This window comes from Lithobates pipiens, unplaced genomic scaffold (genome assembly GCF_037356315.1).
Source record: "Lithobates pipiens isolate NorthernLeopardFrog02 unplaced genomic scaffold, aLitPip1_a1.2 Scaffold_28, whole genome shotgun sequence".
NCBI classification, from domain to species: Eukaryota; Metazoa; Chordata; class Amphibia; order Anura; family Ranidae; genus Lithobates; species Lithobates pipiens.
This window is the reverse complement of record NW_027507789.1, coordinates 7,939,531-7,962,247: the sequence shown is the minus strand read 5'-3', so window position 1 is coordinate 7,962,247 and position 22,717 is coordinate 7,939,531. Positions and strand designations below refer to the sequence as shown.

Below are 22,717 nucleotides of genomic sequence, written 5' to 3'. Positions count from 1 at the left end.
ATACACTAGTAGAATTTTGAGAAAAATTTTATTGGCTTACAACAAAATTGGCTGATAAGAAAATAACTCTCTAGCAAAATTTCTAAGGGCTCGTTCACACTAATGTTGGTCTCCGAAGAGCAATTTGCATTAAGTGAGCACTTGATAGGTGTACAGCACCTGCTTTGAACCCCCCACTATTGTGCCTGCACGCAGCTGCAGAGGGGCCCCCCTCCCCGCTCACTTGTATGGATCACATTTGGAGAGCCATATGATACAACAGATAGTAGCATCTCAGGCCGCGTACACACGCGGGGACTGTTCGCTGAAACTGTCCGCTGAAACCAAGTTTCAGCGGACAGTCCGCCCGTGTGTGGGCTTTCAGTGGACAGTTTCAGCGAACAGTCCGCTGAACAAGGTTTTTCGGAAATTCCGAAAAACTGTTCGCTGAAACCTTGTTTCAGTGGACAGTCCCCGCGTGTGTAGGCTTGTTCGTCAAACAAAGTTGCGCGCATGCTCAGAAAGGATTTTCACGCCGAAAGTTATAATGCAGTGTATAGGACGTTTTTCGTCCCGTCGTATGTGCCGTTCACGTCATCGCGCACGGTTTCAGCAAACTGTTCGTCCGTCGTGTGTGGCCATGTCCGTCCATGCTAATTTTGAGCGGACTGTTTGCCGAAACTGTTTGACGGACAAAGTTGGGCGAACAGTCCCCGCGTGTGTACGCGGCCTCAGGCACTGCATGTGTCCAATCGTGGTTGCTGCATTTGCAGCTAAAAGGGGTAGGGGGTTGGGGGAAGGGGCAGTAAAAGCAAAGCTCTGCCACAGGGTTTTACCACCTCCAAACCACTGGTGTGGGCAGGGCATGTGGCTTTCATTTGGGAAAGGCTCTTCATTCCATTCGAATGGTAAAAGGAAAGCGATAAATAAGTACTTTGGAGCAGTATTCATTGAGGCATCTGATGTACTGAGAGTTTTCAATTTTTTTTATATTTGCTCAAATATCTACTAGTGTATGGCCAGCTTAAGGATCTTGGTCGTTTGTGTAAGGGTAGACGTATATCCAAAGAGCCGCTTTGTATTGCATCCCAGAAGACTGGAATGATTTGTGAAGGGAATGAGAAGTACAGAATAAAGGTAAATGGGTTTGGTAAAATTTTCGGAAGTGATTGAACAAGCCAACGTGCTAAACCTAGAAACTCTTTGAATTAGCAGCTCTTGTAAACATCCCCCTAGAACAGTGGTCTCAGAACTGTGGCCTGGGGGCCAGATGTGGCCCTTTACTTGCCTTTATCTGGCCCTTGGGGCACAATTCCTCCCTCTGATACAAGACACTATTCTGCCAACTGTCAATAATGGGGCACCGTTTCTCCCACTGACATCAATAAATGGGGCACTATTCTTCCTTATGACACCAATTATGGGACACGATTCCTCCCATTAATACCAATGATGGGACACTATTCCTCCCATTGATACCAATGATGGGACACTATTCTTCCCTATGATCCCAATGAAGGGGCACTATTCCACCCTATGATACCAATAATGGGGCACTATTCCTCCTATTAATACCAACGATGGGACACGATTCCTCCTTATGATACCAATAATGGGGCACTATTCCTCCCGATAATACCACTGATGGGGCACTATTCTTTCCCTAGGATACCAATGATGGGGCACTATTCTTTCCCTAGGATACCAATGATGGAACACTATTTCTCCCTATGATACCAATACTGGGGACAATTCCTCCCATTGATACCAATGATGGGGCACTATTTCTCCCCCTAATAAAAAAAAATGTGGCAATGATTACTTCCGCTAATGCCAGGAAAATTTCCATTCCCGATGGCCACAGTCAAGCCCCCTCAAAGTCTGGAGAACAACAAACTAGGTCTTTGTTTAGAAAGTTTGGAGACCCCTGCCATGGACATTACCTGGCTCTTATGAGGCCAAACAAATCCTTCATCCTAAAAAGATTCAACAACTGCCAGACTACAAGAGGTTCATATACTGTAGTACCAGGGCCTGCCTGGCTGGACAAAAATGTAATGGGTTAGATGGACCCTCACAATTTTGGTAAATCTTTGGTAGAGGAAGCTGTACAATATATGTACATTCTGATTGTGGTTTTTGATGTGGTCAGTCATGGCTGATGCCACCAGCTGGTTTTATGGAAAGATGACATCCACCCATCCGGTATTAGTGAAATTACAAAAAACAGGACCTCAACATCCATAGAAGTTGTTCTACCATTTTTCAGTGTTCATCTTTATGCAATTAACATCTTGTTGACTGCATAACACATATGCAAGAAAGATGGGCTTTAACACCCAGCCACATATATGTGTCAACAGAGGGGCATGAGGTTTGCGTGCTGAGAGCATGCTCACTGCACACCCCCAACATACTGAGTGAGCTCTCACTGATAGCTCTCAGTTGAGGCTTCTGATTGGGAGCCAACAGGATGGGATCCCGATCATGTGACCATTGTGACAGCCAATCACATGATACAGAAGCTGTGCCGCCTCTATGGCATTAAAGCTCACTTAAAGTGCCACCAGGAGGCATCGTTGAGGGCTGAATATCAAAACATTATATATATATATATATATATATATTATATATATATATATATATATATATATATATATATATATATATGTATATATATATATTAAAAAATATATATATATATATATATATATATATATATATATATATATATATATATATATATATATGTATATATATATATATATATATATATATATGTATATATATATATTAAAATATATATATATATATATATATATAAAAATATATATATATATATATGTATGTATATATATATATATATATTTATTAATATATATATATATATATTATTATTATTATTTTTTTTAAACTGATTAACAGTTTTCAAATATGCACTTAATAGTAGATTTCAATTCTTTAAGATATAAAGAATTTGATTCAGAACTCTTCCTTCCCGAATATCTATTATTCTTCCACACAAAGAACAAAGTCAACCGGACTTCCACTTTGGAGCATCTAATTTCCTAAATGTTCTATATTACAACATCATCAATTAAAAAGACCTTCATTTTTCTTGAGACCAAGGTAGCCTCAAAAGAATACCCAATTCAGTATCACCCAACCACCACAATCCTACATCTATGGGATTCGAAAAATCTCTCAATGTTATTTTTATTGACTTCTCTTTGTCTGTTTTTAGTCTTGTGCATGTGGTTAGCCTTAGTTGTAGTTAACCAGCTTCTTTGGTTTGCATCCTCAAGGAACTTGGCTACCACATTGGTAGAGTCCTATTGACCAAGCATTGTCCATACTTTTGGCTTCCATCAGTAGAATAACACATCATACAAAGCCTGTTAGTTCTTCTGGGACCTACAATTATCAAGCATTGGATCTTCATGTGACATTTGCAAATTGGGTCTCCAATGTTCCAGCATGGGTAGTAGAGTCCATTACTATGGTCTTTTGTGAATCCTAAATTATATATATATATATATATATATATATATATACACACACACACACACACACTAGACATTTCTAGTGTAATCCCTTATATTCAAATATATGAAGGCCTTTTTTGGTTTTGAATAAAGTAAGGAATTAAAAATGTACATCCATTTTTATGAATTGCCTAATTCCCTGCCCCTATGACACCAGAAAAAGAAATGGTAGGACAGGAAGACATTTACATTAAAACATTATCAGACATTTTAACTTTTACAAAATTTACTAAAAATGTATTTTTGTCTTTCGCTGATGGAGAAATTGTTCGATAGTCCTTGTCCGAGAGCAAGGGGTCAAGTCTCACCACCAGGAGACAGACCACAATAAAACATCTAATGGGGGCTTTACCCTATCCCCACTCCATTGAAAATGAAAAGGCTGAAGTTGGGCTTGGACAAACCCAAATATGCCATAAGCTGCCTTTTGGTTGGTTCCTATGAGCTACAACTCAAAAAATTCTCCTTGTACTAAATAAGGCCTTAATAATGCCCCAGTAGCAAAACTTTGAATGAGATCATGACTTTGCCCGTTCTTGCCAGCTCACCCTCTGACCTATTTACACACACACTTTTGCTGCACCACCCCACCGATCTGTTGCCCTTTTGGCACCCCGGTTGAAATTCTCGGTGCTTTCAGATATGAAGAAGCATCAGACCTAATCCAATGATACCGTACTCTCGCTTAGGAGATCATTTCCAGGAACAAACACTAATCTGAGCTGGAGACCACGCTGGACCGATTTAAAACGGGCACTGGTAGTTATCAGGTGGTTCCATGGGCGAGTGATAGTGCTAACCCACCTTTTTGAAGGTTTGGGCTGTTAGTTTACTGGTACAATGGGGCCGTTGTTTCAACGTAGACAAAACCAGGGTGAGGAAATATATCCAAAATAATGTGACCCTTGATAGAAGAACACAATAGTTTTGGGGGAAATGCCGCCCCCTTTTATGGAGTGCCCGGTGTCTAAAATAATGCGACTCTTGACAGAGGAATACAATAATTTATTGAAAGGCTAAAAATTTTACAGATCGTGCCAACGTGTTTCGCCTCCCCCTTCAGGACTGTAGGTACATGCTTATGGATGGGCGTTGGTTCTAAGCTTGCTTCCTCTGCATCAGAACAAGCAACTCTTCCAAACTATAGCCTGAAATATAGGACCTGCTTTGGAGCCCACGCCCATCCATAATCACGTACCTACCTGTCCTGAAGGGGGGAGGCGAAACACGTTGGCACGATCTGTAAAATTTTTAGACTTTCAATAAATTATTGTATTCTTCTGTCAAGAGTCGCAGTATTTTAGACACTGGGCTCTCCTTCCTCATTCGAGTTTAGGGCCAAAATACTAACACTTGAGGAAGACTATGTAGTAAACCTTGCGTAAGCTCCAACACCATCTGACACAAAAAAAAATTAAAAATATCCCTAGCGCATTCAGAAGATGAGCATTTCAGTAGAAAATTGTCCCATATTTTTAGTGTTCATTCATTTAAATTACCAAAGCAAGGTTAATATTATGGCCAATGAAATGGACACCCAAACACTCGATAGGCTCAAAAAGGCACTTGCACAATGCTAGGAGTTTGAAAATGTTGGGCAAACGCTCAGTGTGTTTAAGACCTTATTATTCCTGAGGAGGCTCAAAGTTAGGAGATTCCAATGGAAGTTGTCCCCCATCCGCTCCTTGCCCGAAACCTCTTACATACCAGGTCCCAAGAGGCTGTGGTACCATTCACAAAGCGCAGTGCAACTCGCGGGCGCATAGCGGGAAACCACAAGGAGTCACAGCCAGATTCCCACACTGGGCATGCCAGCGCCGGTGACCCGAAGACCGGTGAAGAAGTGGCTCAGGTGAGGACGACACTGCATCCCTGGACTAGTAGTTGTAGCTTCTGACTTCAGGATTAAGTGATAGTCTTTCATAGTCTTTCATAGTTGCCTGGCAATATACAAAACTGTTAGCAGAGAAATATGGAGATTCCCTTGGCCAGACTCCTATTGCAGCGGTCCGGCTCTCTTACTGTATTCAATTCACACAGCCGAAACAAGAATGCAGAAAACGCAGTGACCGCAAACTTTTTAAAGCCACCGCATGAGAGTCAAGGTTTTACCAATTTATGACGGAGAGCTCGGCCATAGCAGCCTTCAGTCTTCCTTTAATGGCCGGTTTCCTTAGAGGTATTTTGAATGGCCAGTGCTGTACATGTGTTGGCGCGTGAAAAAAAAAAAGTACACTCAAAAGTGCAGTGAATATCAACAAAGTATACAAATAACCAAATCAATTTTTACCCCATCGTGACTACAGCGAAATACACCCGATTGGCTGCTTTGGGTCGTTAAACTTTGCAACCGACCACTTGCCATTTTTTTAAACAGGGCCTGTTGGGTTATGCCTTTCAGACTGGACAAGTGTCCTTTCCTGCAGAAAAATCAGTCGCTCTTCAGACTTGGGGCCTTTGAAGTAGTTCTGATGGTGCACCCTCCATGTTCTCTGCTTGATGGTCTTCTGTGAAGACAAAAATAGAACAACCTCAACTGACTTGTTGGAAAAATGGGGCTTTATGGTGTAGTGCATGGGTCTTCAAACTATGGCCCTCCAGTTGTTGAGGAACTACAATTCCCATCATGCCTAGTTATGTCTGTGAATATCAGAGTTTTATAATGCCTCATGGGATGTGTAGTTTCGCAACAGCTGGAGGGCCGTAGTTTGGGGATCCCTGGTGTAGTGTATATCCCAGTCATGGCACCAATATGTCAATGTATACACTACATTACCATAAGTACATCCTATGAACTTTAATAGCGTCTTAGTCGGTAGAGTTCAATATTGAATTGGCTCACCTTTTGCAGCTATAACAGCTTCACCTCTTCTGGGAAGGCCGTCCACAAGGTTTAGGAGGGTGTCTATGGGAATGTTTGACCATTCTTCCAGAAGAGCATTTGTGAGGTCAACACTGAGGTTGGACAAGAAGGCCTGGCTCGCATTCTCCGCTCTACTTCCTCCCAGAGGTGTTCTATTGGTTTGAGGTGGGGGGGGGGGGGGGGGTTATGGTGTGGGAGTTGTTGTTTTTTTCCAGGGGATGGGCTTGCCCCTTAGTTCCAGTGAAGAGAACTCTTAAGGCATCAACATACCAAGGCATTTTGGACTATTTCATGCTCCCAACCTTGTGGGAACAGTTTGGGGATGGCCAAAGTGTACAAAGCAAGGTCCATAAAGACATAGATGAGCGAGTTTGGGGCGGAGGAACTTGACTGGCCTGCACAAAATCCTGACCTCAACCCAATACAACAGCTTTGGGATGAATTAGAGAGGAGACTGAGAGCCAGGCTTTGTCATCCAACATCAGTGCCTGACCTCACAAATGTACTTCTGGAAGAATGGTCAAACATTCCCATAGACACACTCCTAAACCTTTTGGACAGCCTTCCCAGAAGAGTTGAAAAGGGAGGGCCAACTCAATATTGAACCCCATTTGGTAAGGCTGGCATGCAATTAAAGTTGATGCGTGTAAAGGCAGGTGTCCCAATACTTTTGGCAATATAGTGTATACAAGAGATAAACAAACAAGTTACCTTTTGAAAAATGGCATTTACTACAAACAAGTACTCCATAAATACTTAAGGCCCCTTTCGATGTGCAATTATCATTGTTTATGGCCAAATTCCATTCCTTTGTCTTTGATCGCTATGATTCTTTTAAAGTCCGACCAAGCAATAAAGACATCCAGTTGTCTGACAAGTATTTAAAATGAGTCAAAAATAAAAATCCCAAAAAGGCCTCTCGTAAGACCAATAATCACTGACCAAAAAAAGACAACAGACAGTGCACATGAATAATCCCAATGCTACTTCTTACCAAATGACAGCTCCCCGAAATGGGTGGGGATGGTGGCAACATCATTGGCCATAGCTGGTCCATAATGTATTTGGCCAAACATGACTGGTGGCTGCATTTTGCAGTGATGTCACCGCAATCCCTACCTTTTTACTTAAATGGCCACAATTCATCAAACTCACAGAAAATTTCTGAGAGACTTACCTATATTTAGGGTGTAACATGAAACATGGGAAGGAATATACAGTTCTCCTCCTCCCTCCCCCCACTGAATCTCAGCATGCTTCTCCCCACAGGCTCTTGATTTTATTTTTTATTTTTTTAAGAATTCAGACTGGAATTGTGCGACTCCAGCTGCATCATCCATTCACACACACACACACACACACACCTCTGTCATTGGCAACACTACAAGTCCCACCGGCCATGGCAGCCGAGGGACTTGTATCTTATTAAGTAGAACATTGTTCTTGTAGTCCATTGATACTTCCTCCAGCTCTGTAATCGAAGGTACATACCAGCTGCTGGAGAAAATAGTCAGTGTAATGACATCATCACTGGAGGGCTACCTACCACCGGCTCAAGACATGGTGTGAAATGATACAACTGGAGAACCTTCAGACTTGGGTTCTAAATCTCCAACCACCAAAGAGACCCTAACGTTTACTGGCATAATCCACTGTGCGCCTACAGGGGTAGGTGCATGCCGGAACCCCCCCCCCCCCCCTCCGGTCTTTGAATATTTAATTTTATTATGACTTGGGGGCTCCAACACAACCAAGTATGGCCACCTACTGGCTTCAGAGTGATACAAATGATCATAAAAACAAAATTGTTCAGATTTAGTGCAGTGAAAATGTATTTTTAATACATTGTTTTTATTCCATAAGTATTATCAGCCAACTCCTTGATACTTCTAGATTGTTTATAGGCCTGACATCTATACTTGCATGTGATCAAAGTCCCCCAATGAGGGTGCCTGTTCCAATGACAAATGTCAACTAAGAGAGAGCATCCTGCCCCCCCCCCCCCCCCCAACTTTCAGAAGAAAAAAAGAGTGACACCTATTAGTAAAAGTATATCATAGGACACACCCCTTCCAAAAAGGAGAAATATTTATATATCTCTCTATCACAATTGGTTTAACCCAAAGAGTGCTTTTTTTTTACCACCACTATTCCTTTAATAGCTTTTGGAATTTACAAATGCAGCCATTTAGAAATCGGATGAAAAAAAAAGGCATGGCATCATAAAACAAATTTGGATAGATAAATAGTGCATTTTATATACAACTTTATATTCGGGACTTTGTTAAAAATGAGGGACAGCCCCTCGAAATCAGGGACAGTTGGGAGCTTTGCCTCACATTGAGGCTGGGTTCACACTATAGCGATGCGGGAACGTCGCGAATCCGCGGCGTTTTCCCGCAACGCATGTCTCCCGCCGGCAGTTCACACTGCCCTATGTGGACTGCTGGGAGTGTCAATGAAATCTTAATGACACCCCCAGATCCGTCCGCATATCGCAGTGCGATCTGCACACTCGCACAGGAATCGGATCGCATGGTGTGAACCCCCATGCGATCCGATTCTGCTGCGGACCAAAAAAAGGGTCCCGTGCGAGTTTGCTGCGGGAGCGATGCGAACTCAGCCATACTATCTGTATGGCTGAACTCGCATTGCTACGGAGATCGGATGTGATTTGCACTGCAGTGCGGTGCGAATCACATCCGGATCTCCCCCCCGCAGCAGTGTGAACCCAGCCTGAAGGAGATTTCTTCCTCCTTACTGCACAATAAGTGGAGAATAAAAAATTATATTATTATTTATATATATATATATATATATATATATATATATATATATATATATATATATGTATATATATACATATATATATATATATATATATATATATATTTTTTTTTATTATTATATATCCATCCCCTTTCCCCTACACTAACAGCTGTTTTAACTCTTACTTTGTCTACCAAAAAAATAAATAAATAAAATAGATTAAAAAAATTGGCTTCAGATACTACTGTTTAAATCTGCTTTTATTAAGTCTTACTCACCCATAAGACCTGTTTACAAGGTGCGCTCTAAAAATATATAAAATAAAAACGTATTGTTAAGAACTAAATTAATAATTTTGAAATTGAATTTCATTTTAAAATTACATTTTAAAATTGTAGTCACCTGACAATTAATAGATGCTATGAAAATTAACCACCACTGTATTGTAATTTATATTGATTTTTCTAAATAATTTTTTTTTTTTTAAATCATCATTTTCTAATTGACATTATGTTTTGGTGTTAATTAAAAAAAATTTTAAGCTTCGGATGAAGTTATGGGGGGGGGGGGGGGGGGTATTATTACCGGTGTCACGTTTGTTGTCTTGCATCCCCACTAGGAAGAGCTACCCTCTCTATACTAATGATCATTGTCTCTGGTACTGAAAATTAAGTAAAATCCAAAAATTTGAGTGGTCACTAAAAAAAATAACAAATAATAAAATAAAATAAAATAAAAAGCCCCACACAAGAGATTGTTATGAAAACAAATGGATATTGTTTATGGTCATTCATCACATATAATATTGTGAATGATTTTATTGCACAGAGAAATTTAGCATAGTGCGACCCATTAGGGTTGAGTTACTAAAAGACAAATAAGTTGTTCACTTTGCAAAAGGATGTTTCACTTTTCAAGGAAGTTCCTCCCCCCCCCCCCCCCGCCCCCAAGAGCTTAGTGAATAAGGGAAAGCTCTGCTGACTTCCATCATCCAATCAAGTGCAACAGTGGTGGCCCGTCCATTAGGGGTGCCTGAGTGCTGCCCACCTCTATCCACTCATGCGTCATTTTTTTTTTTAAGCAACCGATTAGAGCCAGAGGCACCAATAGGGAGGGCTTGTGGCACAGAGCATTACTGTTTAAAGCCACCCCCAAATATATATATAAAAAATAAAAAAAAACGCCCGCTACTGATGTGCAAGCAAAAATCCAGCTCCTTATTTTCCTTGCACGTGATTGGGTATTCTTTGCCACTCTGCCACATTCTCTAAGCTGTAGGGAAATACTCCCTTGCAAAGTGCAACTTCCCTTTGCAAACTGAACAAGCTTATTGCCTCCGGTACATCTCCCCTCCCCCCCCCATTGTGCTTCTATTGGATATCTGGATGGATTCATTCCATTGTGCTGCCAGCAGATTTTTATTGGAGTATTTTTGATTGGAAGTTTTTGCCCGATCATTTCTTCTTCTATAGATTCAGATTTATTGAATGATTGATTGATTTGGCTCAGACATGCACTTTACCCTCATTGTGAAAATAAAAACGAATATTTACCTCTGTTTTTCTGAGTGAAGGACATTCGGCGACGCCGCAAGATATACAGAGCAACACCGATTGCAAGGACCAGCACCAAGAGAACTGGAATGATGACAATTTTTTTGGTGTCATTCATCTTGTCAGTTCCTGTCAGAATAAGAAAGATAAATCACTTAAAATGGTTCTTTTCGGGGAATATGTACCTTATGATTTTACCAAACTGATTAGAATGCAAAGTGCTTGTGTTAAAGCGACACTAAACCATACCCTTATCCTCCAAAAATAATCCAAGTTTGCCCACTTACAAAAAAAAAAAAAAAGGGAAGGGTCTATCATTTTTATCATAGGTCTATTTATGATCGAGAAAGAATATCAACCAAAAATCCAAAACACACAGGATACAAATGTTATAAATGGAGTTGCAGTTCAGTGAGTAAAATAAGCATTTGATCCCCAAGCAAAACAAGACTTAGTAGTTGGTGGAGAAACCCTTGTTGGCAGCACAGAGGTCAGATGTTTCTTGTAGTTGGTGATCAGGTCTGTAGACATCTCAGGAGGGATTTTGGTCCTCTCTTCTTTACAGATCTTCTCTAAATCCTTAAGGTTTCTTGGCCGTCACTTGGTAATTCAAAGTTTCAGCTCCCTCCATAAATTTTCTATAGGATCAAGGTCTGGAGGTCTGGCTTGGTCATGGACTTCTTCTTGAGCCACTCCTTTGTTGCCTTGGCGGGATGTTTTGGGTCATTGTCATACTGGAAGACCCATCCACCACCCATCTGCAGTGTTCTGAGGGAAGGAGGTTCTCATCCAAGATTTTAAAATACATGGCCCTGTTATGGTTGCCACCTCATCCCTTTAAACCAGAACACATATTAATTACACAGGTTCTGTGGCTGATTAAGGTGGTAATTAAACTCACTTGGTGCCTTATCTGCATTTAATTAGCCTCAGAACCTGTGTAATTCAAAGGTGTTTGGGTTTAAAGGGATGAGGTGGCAACTCTAGGCCCCATCCATTGGCCCCTCAATGTGGAAAAGTCCACCTGTACCTTTATCAGAGAAACAGCCCCAAAGCATCATGTTTCCACCTCCATACTTGACTGTAGGGATGGTGTTCTTAGGGTCATAGTCAGCATTTTTCTTCCTCCAGACCTGGTGAGTCGAGTTAATGCCAAAGAGCTCAATTTTGGTCTCATCTGACCACAACACTTCCTCCCAATCCTTCTCTGAATCATTTAGATGTTCATTGGCAAACTTCAGACTGGCCTGTACATGTGTCTTCTTGAAGAGGACCTTGTGGGTGCTGCAGGATTTCAATCCATGGCGGTGTATTGGGTTACCAATGGTTGGTTTGGTGACTGTGGTCCCAACCGGCTTGAGATCTTTCACAAGCTCCTCCCGTGTAGTTCTGGGGTGATCCCTCACTTTTCTCATGACCATCTTCACCCCATGAGGAGAAATCTTGCATGGAGCTCCAGACCGAGGGCGATTGATGGTTATTTTCTATTTCTTCTATTTGCGAATAATCCCTCCAACAGTCGTCTCCTTCTCTCCAAGCTTCTTGCTGATGGTCTTTTAGCCCATTCCAGCCTTGTGCAGGTCTCCAATTTTCTCCATGATGTCCATTGACAGCTCTTTGGTCTTGCCCATGATGGTGAGGGTTTAAATGGAAGGAGATTCTGTGGACAGGCATCTTTTATACACATAACGAGTTTGGCTAAGATCAAGTGTAGTATCTGTTCTTATCAGTTACCAATAGGGGGCGCTCGCTTCCGTCCCTGTTCTACGGCGAGGTGGAGCAGGGGTGGCAGTTGCTATGCAAAGCCTGTTGGTGTAAAGGTGACCAGGAGCGGTTCGTAGCCGAAAGGGAAGCCTTCTGATGGGGACGGAGAACCACTGGTCGGCACCAGGGGAGGGGACCCTGGCCTTCTGGCCTGGATTGTGGCAGCTCTGGTCAGTTTTTCGGGAGGGAACGTTTGTTCCCCCTTTCCTCTTGGGGGGGAACGGCCAGTACTTCCTGAATGTAATTAGGTGCGAGTGATGGGAGCAAGGGTGTGACCTGATGAGTAAGGGTCTCACTAAGCTCCTGGATCTCCATACCTTCCTGATCAGGGGTGGGGGCTGTTGTGGTCTGGGCTGGGGGCCAGGGACGCTTCTGTTGAAAAGCCTATGGTGATGTGCCCCTGGAGTGGCAGTCCAGGGGTGCCTTATGTTCACTGTGCTTTGCACACTGATATTTGGCACCTAGGTCATGTCACCAGATACACGCTTTTTTACACCTGCCTCTAGGGCCCGGCCTTTTGGCTAGGACCAGAGGAATTTTTGATTCCTGGCCTGAGGGCCTGGTGATTTTATTACACAATGGCAAATTTTTCACTCTCCTCTTCACTATCCCTTTCCTCACTTTTTATTTATTTTATTTGTGTGTGTTTCTGTCACTGTTTGTCACTGCACGTGTGATGAGTAGGGTGTCGGTCCTCGGACCAATCCTGAAAGTCTTTGGGAGAGCGGACATAGGCCTTCTGGCTTGGTCCAATCTCCATTGGGGGGGCCTACCTTCGGGGAAGCCCCCATAGTACCTAGTACCTAGTACCTAGGAGGTTCTGTTTCGGCAGTCCTCCCGGGGAAAGGAGGTCTCCCGGTTTTGTCTGGGAGACCACTTGTTGAGTCTGGTACCTCAGTCCCTGTCCGGAGCCTAACGCCCCGGGGGATCAGGGTATGGTCCTTCTTTTGGAGGACATCAGGCACCCGTCTGCACTTTTTAGTGTTTCACTCTTTATGTGTGTGCACTTTTTTTATGCACCGGGTGGAAGTTTTTTGGGTGTGTTTTGCACGCCATGGGCTTTTTCAATCAAAAAATGAGTTGTCATTAGGAGAACCTTCTTATAAATGACAGGACCATCTGTGTACCACATTAACACCTACTGTAGCCACAATTATTGTTGGCTGGGGATCAATTATTTATTTTACTCACTGAACTGCAACTCAATTTATAACATTTGTATGATGTGTTTTTTTCTGGATTTTTGGTTGATATTCTGCCTCTATCATATAAAATACACCTATGATAAAAACGATAGACCCTTCATTTCTTTCTAAGTGGACAAACTTATAAAATCTGGAGGGGATCAAATTATCATTTTTGCCACTGTAGACTATAAAGGTCACATCCTGCTCCCCGGCTCCCAGCAATACTAGCCTGGCCACAGGTTTACATTAAGGGGAGCCGTCTCAGCTTTGGCTATGCATACTCCCATACCTATAGCCCATGGTCGGGAATCCTCCATTTCATGAATTGAACGTTCAAATGATCAGGAGACGGCAGTAGAACACACTTTATTGATGTTTCACAGCACTAAAGTAGCGCAGGTCAGCTCAGCCCATCCTGCTCCCCCCTCCCAGCAGTGACTTGGCAGCACTAGCCTGGCCAACATTAGAGGAGCCTCCATTTGTAGGTTGCACATTCAAATGATCAGTGGGGGATAGCGGGACTCACCAAGAGGACTGGATTGGTTATGGCAATTCTGTTTCTCCTCCTTTTTGCCGTCTTTCACATAAGATACGGTGCAACAGATACCCACTTCCCTGGTCTCATCCGTCAGTTTAAAGGTGTCTTGCAGCTTTTTCGCGAATTTTTCGGTCTCGCTTTTTGGAAAGGGTTTAATCGCATAAATTTTTCTATGCTTGTCCATCCAGACAATTGTTGAATTGTAAGTGTTTTGCATATCAACTTCACATGTCAGGTTATCTTTACCCAATGAGAGCTTCGGCTCGCACACCCCTACGGAGAATCAATCAGTCAATTAATCCAATCAATCAATAGGTTACAGTTAATATTTAACATTCTTCTGAAATTTGCATTCACTTGAATAGGTTCTGGATTCACTGATACAAAATGTGTCAGTAGTGTGCTGGACCCACATGTGCATGAGAATGGGTATCAATTCTAACCTTCGGGGGGCGCTATCCATCAGATTGGGGCGCTCCTAGAAACCCCCAGAGCAGTCTCAAAGATTTAGTCCATAGAATGTTTATTAATAAACTTCAAAAGGTCATAAAATTACCGGTATATCCAACATGTTTCAGGGGCTTGCTATTCCTTCGTCAGGGCTGGGACTGATAAAGGAGGACCGGTGAGCCCCCCCAAAATTATTATCTGTTCCTAGAGATTAACAAGGCAATTTGAATGCCTATATTTAAAAAAAAGGGATGAATGTGCCACAACTCATGATTTAGGATAGTGAATGTTTATTATTCACTTCAAAAAGGTTCATAAAGTAAATCCAACGTGTTTCAGGGGCTCACAAATCCCTTCATCAGGACTGGACCCAATGAAGGTGGATTTGTGAGCCCCCAAAAATACTAACTGTTCACAAAGTGTTTTGAATGTCTATAATGTATGAAAGATGGGAGTGTCACAATTAAAAATTTTGTACAGTGAATGTTTATTAATCACTTCAAAGGGTTATGAAAGTATATCCAACACATTTTGGGGGCTCACAAAACTCTTTATCAGGGCTGGACCCAATAAAGAAGGAGGATTTGGGAGCCCCCTCAAAATATTAACGGTTTCTAGAGATTCACAAGGCAATTTGAAGGTCTATATAAGATTAACAAAGTGGCACAACTAAAGATATAGTCTAGTGAATGTTTATTATTCACTTGAACTAGTCCTACAATATAGCCAACGCGTTTCAGGGGCTCATAAATCCCTTTCGTCAGGACCAGATTAGGGAGAATTTGTAAGCTCCCAAAAATATTCACAGAAAAGTAGAATTTTTTTTTTTAGTTTGTATAGATTCATTATATTACAAATTTAGTTTTGTCAAATGTATTCATTTTCTAATGAATTCCATTTTTACAGAATGATTCGAATCCAGTTCAGTCAAAAAATAAATATATATTTTTTTTTAAAAAGATCAATTTGAACTCAGTGAGAATAGCTGGTTGTTAGGGAGTGGGCTAGGAAGCTGGTCACTGCATCTATGACAACAGATGGCTCATCAGCATGTCAGCGGGCTTCCCCACTGACAGCTGAAATGTAAACAAAAGAATGCCAGCAATAAATAAAAATAAAATAAATAAAATAAAATTCAGAAATAAGGAAAACAACTGCGTCCCCCCCCCCCCCCCCAATCCATACCAGGAATCCATAGAATCCATCCCTTTGGATGTGGTATGGATTCTAAGTGGGAACCCCACACACCAAAAAAATATATATATATATATAATAGTGTAGGGTCCTCCCCCCAGCTATTCTTCACACAGAATTCGGATGGGTCGATAATTTTTAAACCAATCTGAAAAATTTGGAATTCGTTAAAAAACGAATGTCAACAAAATTCGTAACAATTTTCATTTGGAAACATTCACATCTCCGAAGAATTAAAAAAAAAGTTAATAATAATAAAATGCACATGTCTACTGAAAACATCATTCCGAGGAGGTTCACAAAGCAATTGGCAGCTATATAAAAAAATAAAAATAAATAAAATAAAAATAAAATAAAGGATGAGAGTGCCACGATGCAATATTTAGTCCAGTGAACGTTTATTATTCACTTCAAAAAAGGTCATAAAAACTATATCCAACGTGTTTCAGGAGCTCACAAATCCCTTTATCAGGGTCGGGCCTGATGAAGAATGTGGGAGCTCCTGAAACATGTTGGCTACACCTTTTGTTGTAAATATGAAATATTCTCTGGAATAAGTCTTGAGTTGTGGAGCGCTCATCCTTTTATATAGAGGCATGTCATACTTCTAAAGGCCCCTTTCACACTGGGGCGGTGGGTGCGTCGGCGGTAAAGAGGCGTTATTTATAGAGGTGCTTTACCGTCAATCTCGCTCTGCTATTCGGCTGCTAGTGGGGTGCTTTTACCCGCCCCCGCTAGCGTCCGAGAAAAGGGTTAAGACCACCCGCAAAGAGCTGCTGCAGTAGCACTTTTCCGCTGGTATAGCCGCACTACCCATTAATTTCAATGGGCAGGAGCGATGGTGGAGCGGTATGCACACACCACTCCAAAGATGCTGCTAGCAGGACTTTTTTTTTGTGTCGTGCCAGCGCACCGCTCCAGAGAGAGACAAGAGCGGCTTTTTTCAGGGCGCTTTGCAAGCGCTATTTTTAGCGCTGTAGCGCCTACAAAGCGCCCCAGTGTGAAAGGGGTTTAACAGCATTTACCCCATCTGTACAAGTAACAGCTACACTCGATAGGTCCCTTTCATCGAGCAATAAATAGAAGTCCCAACAGCATAATTATATTAAAAAATGTTTTTTTTAATATATATATATTATATAACTAATAAAAAAGTGAAGCTGTATTTTACTGGGGCTCCCATTGTCCAGTACCCCTCCCCTATCCATATCAATGGCTGCATAAATAAATATAATTAAAGCTGAATGTCAGGGAAAAAAAACTTGGCATCCAACTCTTGCAGCCCTTGTACAGCTCTGAGCTCTTGTACAGCAGAGCTCAGACCGAGGGAAGGGAACATGCTGATGGGTGGGGTAGAGCAGAGTGACAGATGAGTGCATCACTGTGCTGCTTCTGCTTTCACTGTGCAGTCACAGGGCTCGGGGTAGGTCCATGACCGGTCAGAGTAAGTAGGTTAAATGGATGCTGGCCATCATTCAAACTAGAAAACCCAAAAAAGTGGCATCTAGTGGCAGAAAAGGAGTATTGCAGTGCAGCTCTGGATGGAAGGTCTGTAGTGCATCAAAAACCTGGCTTTTGTTGGAAGTTTTGCTTTAAGTATAATATTGCCCCTGTCGCTCGATGTTCAACCACCAAAATCTCCTTTAGCGCACTTTATTTTGCCTTTCCTTACCTGTCACCATTAGATGAAAAGTGTGGGGGTTTAATAAGGTATGTTCATAGTAAAGGGCGTATAGCCCCTGATCCTCGAAGGTGACACTGCGCACATTCAGGGTCATCCGTCTTCTGCCTTCTTCCAACCGAACACAATACTTTCTATCCTCTGTGCACTGCAAATCTTGAGTCTCATTGATTAATGTTTTTTCTGTCCCAGAGATCCCATAGATTTTGAGTCCTGCAATTTTATTTTCCTCATTTGTGGGGATTTCTAGATCTTCTCCACAGTCCTTTGTTATTATTTCTAACATAGAAGGAAAACGAGTCATTTTAACTGAATTCATAATTTTAGCTCTTTTTAGTACAGTATGTGTGAAAAAAAAAAGAAGTATATATATATATATATAACCGGTATATATATATATATATATATATATATATATAATACACGGAGTGTGTGAAATAAAAAAAATTATATTTTTATATATACTTTTTTTTTTATTGGCTGTGTGTGTGTAATAAATATATATATATATACACACACATAGTGTGTGTAAAAATAAAAAAATAAAAAAGTAAAAAAATAAAAATCATATATATATATATATATATATATATATATATATATATATATATATATATATATATATATATATATATATATATATATATATATAAATATATATATATATTTTTACTTTTTTATTTATTTATTTTTACACACACAGTGTGTGTGTATATATATATTTATTACACACACACAGCCAATAAAAAAAAAAGTATATATAAAAATATAATTTTTTTTTATTTCACACACTCTGTGTAATATATATATATATATATATATATATATATATATATATATATATATATATACACACACACACACACACACACACACACACACACACACACACACACACACACATATATATATATATATATATATATATATATATATATATATACACATACATATACACACATATATACATACATATATATACACTGCCATTATTTAAAAAAGCCAGAAAAACCATAAAAATCTTTACCATAGTTAGACGCTATAACTTTTGTGCAAACCAATCAATATACACTTATTGTGATTTTTTTTTTTTTTTTTTTACCAAAAATTATGTAGAACAATACATATTGGCCTAAACTGATGAAGATTTTTTATTTTTTTGTTAAATTGGGGGATATTTATTATAGCAAAAAGTAAAAATTGTCTCCATTTTTTTGTTTATATAGCGCAAAAAAACAAAAACAAAACACAAAAAAAAAATGCAAAAGTGATCAGATACCACCAAAAGAAAGCTCTATTTGTGGGGGGAAAAAAAAGGACGCAAATTTTGTTTGGATACAGCGTCGCACGACCGCGCGTTTGTCAGTTAAAAGCGACGCAGCGCCAAATAGTAAAAAGTGCTCTGGTCAGAAAGGGGGTAATATCTTCCGGGGCTCAAGTGGTGAAAAAAAAAAATTACAAACACCAAAAAGCATTTTCCTTTCCATTCATTTGTAGCCACAACACACGTTTGGGGGGTTTGTTTATTAAGCATTGGTTGGATGACTGCCACAAGGATTTGCAAAACCATGATAAATTCTGACAGTATTCGCGGTGATGCTCTGGGGCAGAGGTCATCAGCTCCTGTCCTCGGGGGCCCATTAACAGGCCAGGTTTGCAAGATAAATACATGACAGGTGATATCATTTGCTGCTCAGTGATTGCCGTATTCTAGTCCGCATCTCCCCCCCCAAGGTAATCCATAAAACCTGGCCTGTTAGTGGGCCCTGAGGACTGGAGATGAGAACCGCCGATCTATGGGCATCAGCTCCATCTAGTGGCCTTAATGTGATTGTTTCCTTTATTGGAAAATTTAAGGAAAAAAATTGATAAAAATTTTAATTAACCCTTTCAGGTCTGTTGCTAAGAGGTACCTTGGAATCTGCCTCTTCCCTGGCGCCTGATATCATTTCCCTCGGCGCCCGTGCTCGCTACTGCTCCTGGGAGATTCTTGTCATCATTTCCCAGAAGTCAGTGGGCAGCGTTGAGGGCTTCGTTGCCATCACAGCGAGGGCGGGCACTTCCGATGGCAACATCAGAAGTGTACGGCGCATGCACGAGAATGGGCACCAGAGCCCGGAAGATAGCGCTTGTGGGCTTCACATGCCCACAAGCAAGATGAAAATTACCAAGAACAAGGAATAAAACATAGCCTGCTCAAAAAAAAAAAATAAATAAATAAAATATATATATATATATATATATATATATATATATATAATTATATATATATAAAAAAATATATATATATATATATTTTTATTTTTTATTTTATTTTTCGGCAATTTCGAGCAGCGATTAAAAAGATAAAAACATGAGTGCTCGTAATAAGTTCTTTAACCGCTTCCCGACCAGCGCACGACGATGTACGTCAGCAGAATGGCTCGGACAGGCGTATGGACGTACAGGTACGCCCCTTTAAATTTGCCGCCGTGCCATCGAGTGCGTGCGCCGGTCGGGACCTCTGTGAGTCGGATCGAGGGTCCCACAGACTCGATCGTTGTGGGGATACCTGCAATCGCCTCACGGGGAGATGCTAAAGCAAACAAGCATCTCCCCGTTCTGCCTAGCAACAGTGATACTGATCTCTGCTCCCTGTGATTGGAGCAGAGATCAGTGATGTGTAAAACACAGCCACGCCCCCCCCCCCCCCACAGTTAGCAACACGCCCCTAGGACACACTTAAAGCGGGATTCCACCCTAAAGTGGAACCTCCGCTGATCGGATCCCTCCCCCCCTCCGATGTCACAATTGACACCTTTCAGGGGGGAGGGGGGTGGAGATACCTGTCAAAGACAGGTATTTACACCCACTTCCGGCCTGCTGGGACACACACGGGTCCCAGTGACAGCGCAGAGATTTCCTATTGCGCGGCGCAACTCCTGATTCCCTCACCTAGAATGGTGGCGGCATCAGCCGATGGCCAAGCGATCGATCGGCCTCGGCTGCCGGCATCGCTGGAACCCGGGACAGGTGAATGTCCATTTATTAAAAGTCAGCAGCTGCAGTATTTATAGCTGCTGGCTTTTAATATTTTTTTTTTTTGGTGGAATCCCTCTTTAACCTCTACACTGCCACCTCCTGGTTAGCCCCATTCACTGCCATTTACACAGGAATCGGTGCATTTGTATAGCACTGATTGCTGTATAAATGGCAATGGTCCCAAAGGGAAAAAATAAATAAATAAATAAATCGCTGATCACCGCCATTACTAGTAAAAAAATAAAAAAAAATAAAAAAAAAAATTATAAAAATGCCTTAAATCTATACCCTATTTTGTAAATGCTTATTGCAATTTTTTTTTAACCAAAAATATGTAGAAGAATACATTTCGGCCTAAACTGAGGAACAAAAAAAAAATGTTTATACATTTTTGGGGATATTTATTATACCAAAAAGTAAAAAATAATGCGCTTTTTTTTTTTTCAAAATGGCCTCTTTCTTTTTGTCCGGTCTGAAAGTGGTTAAAATTAAGATATTCATATAAAAAAAAAAAAAAAACAACCTCCGCTTTCAGAAAAATATGGGTCAGAATTTGTCACAGCTGGCGAGTCGTTCAGGCTTATTATTACGGTTATTATTGTTACTGGACAGGACAAAAAAATCCTAGGGCACAAAATATAGAAGCTGATTGGCTGGATTTTGGCAGGATCAATATTCAACAGATCAAAAGGGAGAAAATGTGAGAGATAATCCCTCTTAGGGTTTATGTATATGGTAGATAAAAGTCACTTTCCCCCACAATAAGTACTTTCATCAGTCTGTAAAAGCATCAAAAATAAATAAATAAATAATAAAAACCTACCTGCACTGAACACACTCATTGACACAAGGAAAATAAATAAAACCAGAGAGGATCCAGAAATCATCCTGCCGGCTTTTCATACAGAGATCAGAAGATCCTGGAGGGAAAACAAAAGCAGACGTCAATGACATGGATTGAGGAAAACGCAGAAATTTCGGTCGGGTTTACACAAAGGAGCGCCTTATAACTCAAGCCAGCTGTTCCTGGCTGCTGTAGGGGGCAGTGTGGAGCGTGATTAAGCCAATCACACTGAACCCCCCCCCCCCCCTTTTTTTTTTCCTTCTTTTTTTTTTTTTTTTTAAATAAACTATGACTTATACAAAAATATACATTTCATTTACAGCAATGTATGGCAGTACAATGGTTTGCACATGCCATTGAGTATCGCAGTGTATCAATGCGTTGTTACATTGTAGCTACTATTTCACTAATCTGTAGCGCAAAAGATGTGACCTGTAAACTGCAGAGATCATCATCACGGCACCATCTGCCTGGAGTTTGCATGTTCTCCCTGCGCCTGCGTGGGTTTCCTCCGGGTACTCCGGTTTCCTCCCAACACCCCAGAGACATGCCGGGAGGTTAATTGGTTAATTGGCTCCTGTCTAAATTGGCCCCTAGTATACGAATGTATGAATGTGAGTGAGGGACATTAGATTGTAAGCTCCTTGATGGCGAGAACTGATCTGAATGTACAATGTATATGTAAAGCACTGTGTAAAATTGTTGCCACTATACAAGTAGCATGTAATATGTAAAGTGTAATATATAAAAAACCTTCCAAGAAAAAAACAAAACAAAAAAAAACCCCCATAAAAAAAAAAAAAAAAAAAAAAAGGACACCGTATTAACAATCCGATAAAAAAAAAAAAAAAAAAAAAAAATATATATATATATATATATATATATATCGGCAGATTGATCGTCAGACAAATTTTTACTTCCGATTTTTGTATTGTATGCACAGGGTTTTACTTAAGTGTTTTTTTTGTTTTTTGTTTTTTTTTATTAAATAGGATGAATTTACAGAATAAAAAAATGTTCATTTTTATTTGCTTCTTTTTTACAGTTATATAATTTTTTTGATGATCAAAGTAGAAAAACAAAAAGACATCCTTTCATGTGTTTTGTCTATAGGATTAAAAAAAATTTATAAATAAAATAAAAACCACAACAAAAAACACCCCATACATTATAATGCGTGTGTTTTTTTTTTTTTTTTTTTTGTAATCTATAGACAAAACACATGAAAAAGGATGTGTTTTTGATGTTCTACTTTGATAGACTAGATCTCTCTCATATATAAATTTTAATAATAATTATTATTATCATTTCAGGTTTTTTACTTTCATT

At 40.4% G+C, this 22,717-nt stretch overlaps 1 protein-coding gene across 2 annotated transcripts in view; it reads right to left on the bottom strand.

Annotated features, from left to right (window-relative positions):
- Positions 1–2,885: 2,885 nt before the first annotated feature.
- The window catches only part of LOC143935046 (uncharacterized), a 61,907-nt gene continuing 42,075 nt past the window's right edge, over positions 2,886–22,717 (bottom strand). For both annotated transcript variants that reach the window (XM_077458634.1, XM_077458635.1), the window contains exons 2-6: positions 21,368–21,464; positions 17,515–17,802; positions 14,187–14,471; positions 10,710–10,838; positions 2,886–6,031 (exon numbers count right to left, since the gene is read on the bottom strand). In XM_077458634.1, the coding sequence (XP_077314760.1) occupies positions 5,967–6,031; positions 10,710–10,838; positions 14,187–14,471; positions 17,515–17,802; positions 21,368–21,431 (831 nt within the window). In that variant the 5' untranslated portion in view covers positions 21,432–21,464 and the 3' untranslated portion in view covers positions 2,886–5,966. The remainder of the gene's footprint in view (positions 6,032–10,709; positions 10,839–14,186; positions 14,472–17,514; positions 17,803–21,367; positions 21,465–22,717) is intronic.